The sequence below is a fragment of the Gymnodraco acuticeps genome, unplaced genomic scaffold, assembly GCF_902827175.1.
Source record: "Gymnodraco acuticeps unplaced genomic scaffold, fGymAcu1.1, whole genome shotgun sequence".
NCBI classification, from domain to species: Eukaryota; Metazoa; Chordata; class Actinopteri; order Perciformes; family Bathydraconidae; genus Gymnodraco; species Gymnodraco acuticeps.
Window position 1 is genome coordinate 717,841 of NW_022990341.1, and position 12,568 is coordinate 730,408.

The 12,568-nt window shown below is 42.5% G+C and overlaps 1 protein-coding gene across 1 annotated transcript in view; it reads left to right on the forward strand.

Moving 5' to 3' along the window:
- The window catches only part of tle2b (TLE family member 2, transcriptional corepressor b), a 101,195-nt gene that overhangs the window by 55,347 nt on the left and 33,280 nt on the right, over window positions 1-12,568 (forward strand). The window contains 1 exon segment of the mRNA XM_034223522.1: window positions 8,310-8,372. Within this exon segment, the coding sequence (XP_034079413.1) occupies window positions 8,310-8,372 (63 nt within the window).

Genomic DNA, 12,568 nt, shown 5'->3' on the forward strand with positions numbered 1-12,568 from the left:
AATAATGATACTCCTTCATTGGACTTCTTTGTTTAATCAGAGCAGACTGGGCTCTGGTTTTAGACAGAGGGTGAAAAGAGGTGCTGCAGCACAGGCAAATGAGAAAAAAAAAGACCTTCTGACACCAAAGCATGGAAACGGGTCGCAGTAGAGACACAAGTTACAAATGTGAACCTGAAAATGAGCAGAACATGTCTTCTTTGATGAGGTCTGAGTCAACTTCCAAGATGAAGTTTCCGGTTTGGTTGTCAATCTTCGGAGATGTGCGTACTGTGCTTGCATTCAACAGGAAATATAGTGCGCCATAGGAAGTATGAGTGGGCAAAAAGTGACATGTTCCAGTAGTAGTGTTCTGTGTGTACCAAACCGAGTCGCACACTGACTGTGACGTTAATGAAACATTAGAGACAGTGAGTGTGTGATTTGATGCATTCCTGCTGTACAGTCAGCGCTGCGACTCTCCTACTTTGTGTCTAATTACATTGCGGACGACATGAGTTTGAAGCCGTATGCAGTCTGTCAATGCAAGCTGGTGAGCTGGCATCGCGTGGATATGACTAATAGCTTAGTGTATAATACAGAAAGTGTGTGTGTGTGTGTGTGTGTGTGTGTGTGTGTGTGTGTGTGTGTGTGGTGTGTGTGTGTGTGTGTGTGTGTGTGTGTGTGTGTGTGTGTGTGTGTGTGTGTGTGTGTGTGTGTGTGTGTGTGTGTGTGTGTGTGAATCAAAGTGAGATGTATTTTCTATTCTAAATGTTTCTGCTGCTTGGTGCGCTGCCTATCGTGTATTGTTACTGCACTGAAAGTTGAATCTTCGTCTGTGTGTGTGTGTGTGTGTGTGTGTGTGTGTGTGTGTGTGTATACAATGTGTCTGAGGAAGTGTGTGTGTGTGTGTGTGTGTGTGTGTGTACAATGTGTCTGAGGAAGTGTGTCTGTGTGTGTGATGCGTCGCAGGAAGTGAGTGTGTGCCTGTTGGTCTCCTGCTGGGAGGCTCTGCTTGCTCTGCACACAGCTCTCTGTTTGGATTGCTTTTGTGTGCCCTTGTTGCTGTGTGTGAGTGTGTTTTCCTGTGTGTGTGTGTGTGTGTGTGTGTGTGTGTGTGTGTGTGTGTACAACTGAGAGTGCTTGTGTGCACGTGTGTGCCTTTTCGTCTTTTTTTTGGGTGGTTGTGTGTGCATTGCTGCTCCCCTCTCCTCTCCTTCTCTGTTTCTCTTCCTCTCCTTCCAGAATAGAATGGGGCCATCAATCAGAGGCAAGGGGGATAGAGGGAAGTAGGGAGGGGAGGAGGAGGAGGAAGAGGAGTTGGCTCAGTGCCAGGGAAGAGGAGCTGGCTCGCTGCCCAGAGGATAGAAAGAGAGGGCGGAGGGAGGGACACAAGACTGAGCAAGAAAAGAAAAGAGATGGGAGGGAAGGAGGGTAGGGGGGATACTCTGAGAGAGAAGCAGGGCAGAGAGCTAGAGCAAGGAGGAAGAAATGAGAGAGAATAAGAAGGAGGGCAGAGAGGGAGAGCAGAAGAGCAAGGCCAAATGCAATGAGGGAAAACAGAGCAAGAGGACAGACAGAGGGAGAGAGAGGGAGGGAGGGAGAGAGAGAGAGAGGAGAGACGAGGAGAGGACGAGAGAGGACAGAGAGCCGGAGAGAGAAGGGAGAGGGAGAGGGAGAGAGAGAGGGAAGAGCAGAGAAGAGACGAGGTGGTCAAGCGGACGAGCGAGGTGAGGAAGGGAGAGCGAGAGAGAAGAGAGAGAGAGAGAGAGAGAGAGAGAGGGAGAGCAGAAGAGCAAGGCCAAATGCAATGAGGGAAAACAGAGCAAGAGGACAGACAGAGGGAGAGAGCGGGAGGGAGGGAGAGAGAGAGAGAGGGAGGGAGAGAGAGAGGAGGAGAGAGAGAGGGAGAGGTAGGACAGAGAGAGAGCGGACGAGAGAGAGAGAGAGGGAGAGAGAGAGAGAGGTGAGCCAGCAGAATAAAGAAAGAAGCTGATTGGATGGAGAGACTGAGAAGAAAGAGAGGAGATGGGGGGGAGGGGGGGTGGGTTGAAAGAGAGGAAGCAGGAAAGGCTGTTTTCATTGAATGTCTCTGCAAGCCAAATCAGAGGGTTATTAGTGCGTCATCGGCTACTAATATTTACCTTAAACTGTTCACAGAGGGGGGGGGGCAGGACAATTAGAAGCAGGGGACAGAGATAAGCTCCAGGAGTGTGTGTGTGTGTGTGTGATATGTACACACTCGTGAAAGTAAATGGGGGCATTGTGCAGCCAGGCACATGCAGGGACAAAATTGTGAGGCACTGTAACATAAAAATGGGGACAATCACTCTTGTTTAATCATCTGGTTCTTAAAAGGTAGGAAAAGTGTGAACAAATTATCCCCCTTTTGTAAAGCCTAAGGTAATGTTTTTAAAATTGTGTCTAAAACCACCCAATTATTACAAAAATAAGTAGGCAGTGCAACACAATATGAATTACATGTAAAGCAGTTTTTTATTTATCTAGGCCGGCAACTTGCCCATGCATTTATTCTGAATCACTATTATTATTATTATTATTATTATTATTATTATTATTATTATTATTATTATTATTATTATTATTATTATTATTATTATTATAAACTACCATAGTCATAGCAAGTGTAAAAGTCATACCATACCTCTTTCTGTCGCCACAAAACCATTTGGTATAACCCTATTCTCTCGAGGTAAAGTTAACTGGGCATGTTCCCTTCATGGCACACACTCACCAGTCCTCTGCGGTTGTCTCCAAAACTACTTCCAAGGATTCAAACCAGCAAATACTTCAATAACTACCCAGAGAAATAAAGCATGAGCTAAGAGAGATGGCAGAGAATATTGTTGAGAGCAATTAGAGTGAGTAGAGGAGTGGGTTATCACACACACACACACACACACACACACACACACACACACACACACACACACACACACACACACACACACACACACACACACACACACACACACACACACACACACACACACACACACACACACACACACACACAAGCTGGCTCTCGGCCGTGGTGGGACTCGGAGGCTGGCACAGCTGGCCGTGCCCGAACACACTGGGCACGGTGTCCCTGCTCCCGTGCCAATCTCGACCCACTCTCATCACATTCAAATTCACCGAGCTTTATTGGCAAAGATGAACGCGGCCGGTTACTGTTGCTTGCTATCATGAAGGGAGAGCAAATACATCTTTCATAGAGGAAGTAACTTCTTATCAAGAGTGTAACGTGAGCAAGAAAACATGAGTTTGTTTTCTGTCAATTCATCCTTGCTTTTGAGCTTATCTGCTTTTCAGTATATGGCTTTACATTCAAATCTCAATTTAAAGGGGACATATTATGCAAATGTTCAGGTTCATATTTGTATTTTGCACCTTTACTGTTCAAAAATGTCTTTATTTTTCTCATACTGATTGGTTAGCTGGCCTGTTGCGATTGGCCAACCCGCTTAGAGATGTCCCGCCCCTTCACTTATCACGTACAATGTATTAGAGGGCTAGCCAATAGAAGCGCAACTGTTATATAATGATGTCATTATGTTACAGAAGGAGTCCAATCAGGCGTTTCAGGCATGGGAGGAACTTGCACATGCACAAAAACCCATAATACATTACAGTAAAGGGAAACCCCCTAAAGCATAATAAGGCCTCTTTAATGCTTATACTTTTGTACTTTTACAATAGCATCCTTTTGAATGCAGGACTTAAAACATGGTCATGCTACTTTAACTCAAGTAAAAGATCAAAGGACTTTTTAACACCGCTGTTTATAAGCCCGCCAACATGCTGCAGTTACACAATGCAGGACGTCTTGTAATTCCAAGCATTTGAAAGAAAATAGCTCGGGGGTAGATCTCACTTCATCAAATCCCCTTCCTTTAAAACAAGCTTCATCTCTGTCTGAACAGTCAGACGCTGGCTCATTATTTAAAAAAGATTCAGTGTGCAGACACGCTGCTACACCATCAGTCTGCGATCACTTCATTTGTGTGTGTGGGTTATTATTTTCGGTTTTTAGTGAAGCCTCATCTACCCACCTATCTTGTGTGTTTGTACTGCAGGAAGTCATTCTCTAGATGTCTTCAAATGCTTTATCACAGAGCAGGCAGGAACGTGTTGCGTGTGAACTGGGATAACATGTGGGTGCAGACAGAGCGAATCCAGTAGTGATTGCAAAGTATGAGAACGAGTCTTTCCAGTCAGGACATCGTTTTTCATTACAACTCTTTCCCCTGCATTGCATTCTGGTCTACTGAGCAGATTGTTGGGGTATAAATTGGTTCCTCGTACTCTCATGGATTTCTTTCTGATTGACAGTTCAATGCAGGTGCAAAATCTTAGGTCAAGCGAAAATGTATTACTGGGACACCAAACATGACCTTTACCGTGTATGTTTAAACTTCAATGATAATGAGGTTTGAGGTTGTCACATCTTCCACTGCATGCCGGTTTTTACGGACATAATAATTCCCATTTCTTTTAGCTGCAACTTCCTGTATTTAGTCCCCTGCAATTCAAATACTGCTCTTGTGTTTCCCCTCGACATTACCCCATGTTTTTGCATCTTGTTAGTTTGTGAACACACACATCATGCTCACACACTCACATACACATATACACACACACACACACACACACACACACACACACACACACACACACACACACACACACACACACACACACACACACACACACACACACACACACACACACACATACTGTAGACAGGCTGTGTTCTCGTTACTCGTGCACACACTCGCTGTCTCTTGTGCTTCTTGTTACTTTTCAGCATCACTGTCTACAGTGCAGAGAATTTAAGGGAAATAGCATTACTATAGTCACTTGTGGTGCTGTTGTATTGTGAATAGATACAAAGAGATACACCCCACATTGTGTGTGTGTGTGGGTGTGTTACCTTTTCAGTTTGTATGCAGCAGCAAGGAACTGGTTTGTGCTTATCTTCCTGTCAATGAGATGACAAGTACGATGAGCGCACTTCCACTGTATGTGTGTGTGTCTCAATGTGTTTCAATGTGTTTCAATGTGTTTGTGTGTGTGTGTGTGTGTGTGTGTGTCTCAATGTGTTTCAATGTGTTTGTGTGTGTGTGTGTGTGTCTCTCAATGTTACTCAATGTGTTTAAATGTGTGTGTGTGTGTGTGTGTGTGTGTGTTTCTCAATGTGTTTCAATGTGTTTCAATGTGTGTGTGTCTCACAAGAGCTAATCTGCATGGCAGTCTCTGGAACACGCTGTCCTGCAGCTTCTTCTTCTCTTTCCTCGTCTTCTTCATGTTATCCTTCCTCTAACCTTAAAGAGATTTTTTTCTCATTTAATGAAAAGCTTTTATTGTCTTTGACCTACAAATCTTTGTTTCACCTAAAGCCTCTCTCTCTCTGTCTCTCTGCCAGCCTCTATTGGCAGCATATCCGCCCCTCAGGTGTTTATTGACCAGCTCCCCTCTCTTCCCTTTGTATCCACTCATCCTTTCATCCCTCCATCCGGCCAGTCTTTGCCAGTCCTCCCTGGAGGCAGTGCTTTGGCTCGGCTCTGGAGACTGTGCTGTGTTGTTTGTGACACCTGGCCCAGCTCGGCCTGCTTCAGCCCGGTTCGCTTTCACTGCACTGTACACCCATCAGCCGGCTGGCGTCCTGCACCCACCCCCCCCCCCAGCAGCCAGAGCATGGAGCTGCTGTTGGGCTGCAGGAGTGAGCAACAACATGGTGCTTGGGTTTTATATGTATTTAGAATGTACAACATAAACAATTATCATAATGTACTTTATTGTCAGACCATAAATCAAAAAGAAAAACGGGCTACACAAATACAAACAATAATTTACAAACATACTTTTAAGACAGTTGCTGTATACCAATGCTTCCACTGGTATCTTACAGTTCCAAACAATGGTTGTAGTTACCAAGGTTTGACTTGCTTTCATTTGTTAAAGAGATCCTGTTATGCTTCTTGGGGTTTGTCCCATTGCAACACCTACCCTCTTTTTCCACGTTTAACCCTTCCAAAATTGAAGTTCATGTACAATAAATCGTGAAATCCTCTCTTAAGTTGGGCAATTTACTGATTCTTGTCTTTTTCCAGAAAAGAAAACCTTTCCAAATTCCAAAACGTTAAGCATGTGATAAAAAACGGAAAGAAATGTATTCGTTAACAAAGACAACATGAAAAACGCAGCCAGCCAGGCTCACTATCAGCTGTAGGAAAGACTTTCTCGTGTGTGTGCCTTCAGCCTTTTTTCATTTACAACTGTAGTAAAAGGTAGAAAACAATAAAAGGGGAGAAAGTCTAGCTAACATGCAGTACAGGAGGCTTTAAAGAAATGAAAACAGAAGAAAACAAGACATTTCTCACGCTGTCCTTTTTCTATTTATGGTCAGTTCACACACATACTATACATACACATCTTTCCAAATACACTGAGGAGCTTAGTCACATCCTCCAGCACACACACACACACTTCTTCTCTGCCTGAGGGGCTGTACGGAACGGACGACATACACAGATATAGGCTGTACACACACACACACACACACACACACACACACACACACACACACACACACACACACACACACACACACACACACACACACACACACACACACACACACACACACACACACACACATGCATACGTTGACACTTGTATCAACTGATAAGACTGTCTGTCCTTGCAACAGAGCTCTGTGTGATAGACGGTTTATGAAGTCATGATGAGACTGGATGTAACTGACAGGATTGCTTATCGTGTGTGTGTGTGTGTGTGTGTGTGTGTGTGTGTGTGTGTGTGTGAGCGTCTGCATGTGTGTAGTATGTACTCTGCCCTGTCAGTCGCTGCATTGCCCTCCATCGCCCCTTTGCTGTCTTTCTCTCTTCTTCTCTTTCAGTATCTTCAAATGCCAGAAACATGCATTAGTGAGAAGAGAGGGATACAGAAGGAGAAGAAATATTGAAAGATATGTGGGAGAAAAATAAAAAGTGAAGAGTTGTGGTATGTGTGACAGCAAAGAGAGGAGAGAGCACGACCGATAATAGAGGAAGAAAAATGGCAGCTGAGAGGAAGGAGTGAGGATAAATTAAAATAGAGAGAAAGGGAGTATTATAGAAAAATAGAAAGATGGGAGAAAACGAGACAAAGCGAGCAAAGGATGGAGAGAGAGGGGGAGGGAGGATGGAAGGGAGGAAGTGGATGAATAGAGTAATAATGGCTCAGTGTGAGAGCTGTTGTGGAAAAAGAGAGAACAGCTGAGTGAAGAAGAGAACAAAATGAGGCTGAGGGCACTCAGACAGAGAGAATTAGACACACTGCAGAGTGTGTGTGTGTGTGTGTGCGTGTGTGTGTGCTGTCTATGTGTATATAAGGCGCTTTTGAAAGGGCTTTTTTTAAAACAAATAAATAGACAAATGTGATGGCACTGGAAACCCTACTCAGGTGTAGAGCTTCAAAAATAAACTAGTACATGTTCTGGTTTTTTGATTTTTTGGTGAATGTATTTGATCACTAATATGTTCATGTGTACGAGAGAGTTTTATCCTTTTTCCACCAGATTTGTGCACATATTATTTTTAAGGCGATAGACTCCTTTCTTGTTGCCAATAGATGGATATGTATTTTGTTGCGTCTCCTAAAGCCAAATAACTGTATACATTTCTGGATATCTTAAGGCATAAATACTCTTAACGTCATTTCCGTGAGTGGCTCCTTAGACCGTGCGTTTCAGAAATGAAACCACTTTCATATACTATACTGCCTGTAGTTGTGTTGATGCGTCCCTTTCAAAGCAGGGTTAGTTGTCTTTCTTTTGTAACTGTTTCCTATTAATTCTCTTTTACAAACATTCATTGAAGATTGTTGGAAAAGTGGAAAAACAAACGGAACAATTTTGAGTTTTTTTTCGTTTCTCTTGGGGTTGAAGTGTGTTTATGAATATTGAGGTGTCCATGTCAATGACTGCATGAAAGCCAGATGTTATTGGGGGTTAGAGGGTTTTTGTCCAGTTGGAGAGGGGATTTAGAGATTAAGATGGAGGTGTGTGTGAGAGTGTCTAAATGAGAGTGTGATGACTGCAGATCTAATGCTGCCTCCATCCCATCTTTCTTCCTCATAGAGTTATCACTAACAGAACTCCTCACTCATTAGAAATATGTTTTAGCACAGCAAGGGCTTAATGCGCTGTAAATGTGTATAATGAGCTTTATTTATTGAGTATTTACTATCTTACAATATGCGACATAGTGATCATGTATCCCTTTTTTTGTTTGTTTCCTTCCCAGGCGGAGATTGTGAAGCGCCTCAGTGCCATCTGTGCTCAGATCATCCCTTTCCTCTCTCAAGAGGTAAGTGTCACCACTGCACACACACGGACAGATATATGCACACACACATAATCAAGTGACGATTATTCACACCCCAGGCCTCTATCATATTCACATTTAGAATAAATAATATCTCCAGAATACATCAAGTCAAAATCCATGAAGAGCCGAATATACACTCAGAAGTTCTCTTACTTAAAGAGCCTGTGACACGAGTTTCCCCCATCATCCAAACCCATCAATTTGAGCAAATATTGTCCCCTTGAAAACCGTTACTGAACTGATTTTGGATATTTGTACTTTGATAACCATTAATCTGCCCTTCAATGTTGACCATTTTCTGGATCTTCTCGGGGATTCTTCAAGTCCCGCCAAATTATGTGTGACGTCATTGCGGGCACAGCGCTCCAGCTGCACCGTTCAGGATCCCAGCATCTGCATGTAAACGCACGATGGCGCACACAGCAGCAAGCTCAGACAGCGATGACAGTTTAATGTTGAACGTGTCTGAGAGCTCATATGAGGCTGAAGGATCGGTTTATTGTATCTGTTAGAAGTTTAGGAATTAGGTGCGTCAATATGGGCGATCATACGGTCATGTAGCCAGTGGTGGAATGGGACTAAAAATCATCCCGGGACTCTCGACCGGCCCACTTCGGTACCGCGAGTAAATTGTCAACGGGGGGAGTGGGGGATGTCAGGGGCGGCGGGTGCTGTAGATAGTAAATGTAAATATGCAAATATGTGTGTCACTGCATCCTGGTAAAATACAAATATAATGTATAATGTCTGTGTCTTTGACATTAGCGCTGCTCGCCACCTGTGCCCTGCACTACGAAGCCAGTTCAACAGACCCTGGATATGTTTGAGTAACAAACAAACTAACAACAACAAACTAACTAACGAGATCTCGCTAAGCGGTCCTACGACGCTGGTTATCAACTCGGTAAATCAAGCCAGGGTTTCTCTCTCCAGTTCACGTCTAAGACACGAGTGGATCTGACTTTAATTACATTTGACTCGAGTGTTTCGTCAACATAATGTGTTGCTTAAAATAATACTTCTGCTGCATACAGTATGTGACACTGTAGTGTTGCACGGCCAGATACGGCTGGCTGGAGAAGCTGACTCAGATAAGGAAATATATGATATTATATGATCGATGATCTGATTGATGATGTAATATGAATGATAAGTGCGACACGTCGGCGTCTTCTCTGCATACGGCAGTTTAAACTGTATTTCCTTTATCCTGTAATATGACTTGAGAGATTTAAACTCCGCACACTGAGTTGATCTCTTTTCTATAGACGCCGGAGGCGGGCAGCGTCAGGTAAAAAAAGTTATTTAGCCTTCCCAAACCTGAGCCTCACACGCCGCCTATTAGGGGATGTGCTAGTGATTTATCCGACCGGCCCACTTCGGTACTGGCACATCGGGATTGGTCCCGATGGCCAGTCCGCCACTGCACCCAGCCCACGTAAGCTGTCAACGGGGGGAGCCTCACTGCGGGGAAACGGTGGACCTAGTGTCCCGATCGGAGTGGGAATAATAATAATCCGTGCATTTTATCCATTAATTTCCCCAACATTGTGGTGAAAAAACCACACGTTTAATCCATGTTGGTGTACTACAACTACAAAAAGCATCGGTTTGTTTTCTCATCAGGAAATGCAGACCGGCTCAAACAAACGATTTTTAATCATCATCCTCACGATCATTTAATGTATCATATGTTCGCCGAATTGACATGAAAGCACTAATAAATGTAGTTTCATCCACTTGAGTTTACAACTACAAAAATAATCGATTTGTTTTTATATCACATCCTACGGGAGGAAATTCAGCAGCTCTCACTACCGATTTGTAATCCTAATGTAATCATCATCTTCACCACGATCATTTATGTTTATGTTCGCCGAATTGACATGAAAGCACTGACAAATATGAATATACTGTAGTCAACTTCATTAAAACGTTATTAACGTGCCTAAACTCAGTAATTCACCATTTCTACGCATGACAACACACTTTGTCCGTGTTTGGCTCTCTTGCCGCACAGTGAAGCGTTCCCGCATTGACGTCACTTCCGGCTTCCCCCAAAACTTCAAAATGAGTCGAAGGAATTTCCCCGCGATGTTCGAAATTATTGATATTTAACGGAACGTTATCGCACCATCTTTTTTAAACTGACGGTTCGAGATTACTAGTAGCCCAATATTTCATTGCACAACAGTTGTTGGGATGCTGTCACAGGCTCTTTAAGTAAGCATAGACAAAAGAAAACATGGCCAATTTGTTACAACATGTGTCTTTGGTACTGCAACAACAATGCCAGTTTAAGAGTTTCATTCCTTCAGAAATGTTTTGATTTCCCTTTATGATGAGTTTTGAAGCTATAGTTTTGCCATCTGCCTCATGCTAATGCTCTGTGTTCGAAAAGCAGGTCAATCATCAAATCAAACCATCATGATATCTTTCTCAAACATTGTGCATCTGGCTTATGAATAAATAGAGAAATGTGTCAGAAACATTGTCATCACAGTTTACTAATGGCGAATACAATTTACGTTACTGCATTATAATCAAAGCAGGTTTCCTGATGTGTGTGGCACTAACAAGTTGATGTAACATAGTGTAAACATATGTCCAAACACAGTTACATCACCAATATATTGCAATATGTTTACATTAGTAGAGTTCATTCAAAAATGTTTTGATTACACTATATGATTAATACTGAGGCTGTAGTTGTGCATGTACTCCCTAATATTTCAAGCTGGCTGTTTGAAAAGCATATCAACCAAAAAATCAAACCAACAATTAACTAATTATATCTTTATCAAACATTAAACATCTGCATTGTAAATGATCAAATAAAATTCATTTATCAGAAACATTGTCAGCATAGTTTACTAATTTAAAACACAATTTACATAACTGTGATCCAAACAGCTTTCCTACATTTTGTAGCTCTAATAATTTCATAAAACACAAGATAAACATGTGTCCACTGCATATGGCTCATATGTGTTGCAGCATATAATTGTCAAGGAGAGACTCTGAGGCATGAACTCAATTGCACGACACAGATAGTGTTCTCAAAAAATAAAGACTTTACTGGAATTTTGCACAGTAATCAAAACAAGGAAAACAAATATACTCTTTCGAGGAAAACTAGCAAGTGATCAATGAGGTAGATCCGTGGGAAGTCCGTGAGGTAATCAGGAACGTGGGTCATAGTAAGACAACGAACTGACAATGAACAGGAGGAAGCTACCACAATATATACACAGGTAAAGGGGACACAGGTGGAAACAATCAGGGCGGGGAAAACAATCAAGGACGCAGGAGACAGAAGGGGGCGGGGAGCGTGGAGGCCTGAAATGAGAGGGATGATTAATTAAGGGAATAAACATAAAGCACAGGGCAAAGGGACATGACAAAACTAACATAAATAATACACTTTCACTATTAGTTTCCTAGACATGACAATAATCTTTACAAGGTCAAAACGTTATGTATTAAACAAATTCCCACAAGTATGAGAGTCACTGGAAACAATACAGAACTCTTATGAGATTAGAAACACTTATATAGGATTTCATTAAGAGGCTTTGTGGTTTCAAGAGTACTGTTGCATTGTTTTCCCAACATTTATATTGCATTATCTTCAAATTAAATATTCCCACTGCACTCCTTTGAGCCCTATTTTCATTCAACAACATTATCACCATTTCTGTGTTAGTGCTGAGCCTCCATTAATTACTTCTTCAATCTATGTATAATATATATGCCTAATACAGCTTAAATAAGTAAAAGGAGCACAGTTATTAAAGTTACGGATATTGTCGTGTGTTTCTCTGACTGTGTGTGAGAGTGTGTGTCATACAAACCTGCAGACACACTTCCTTTTGTCTGAGAGTGTGTGTGTGTGTGTGTGCACTGTGTGTGTGCACTGATGAGTGATCTCCCTGGAGACAGGAAGGTCACAGCTCTGTCAGTTCAATATTGACTGTGTGTGTGTGTGTGTGTGTGTGTGTGTGTGTGTGTGTGTGTGTGTGTGTGACTGATTACATTGAGATTTTGTGTAAACAAACGGAGATTTGAGCTAGTGTGGCTTTCAGCACGTGTGTTTCTGTGTGCGTGACTTAGTGTTAGTGTGAATGCTTTCCCAATGCCATTTCATATGTATTCACCTACCTGTGAAAGAAGAA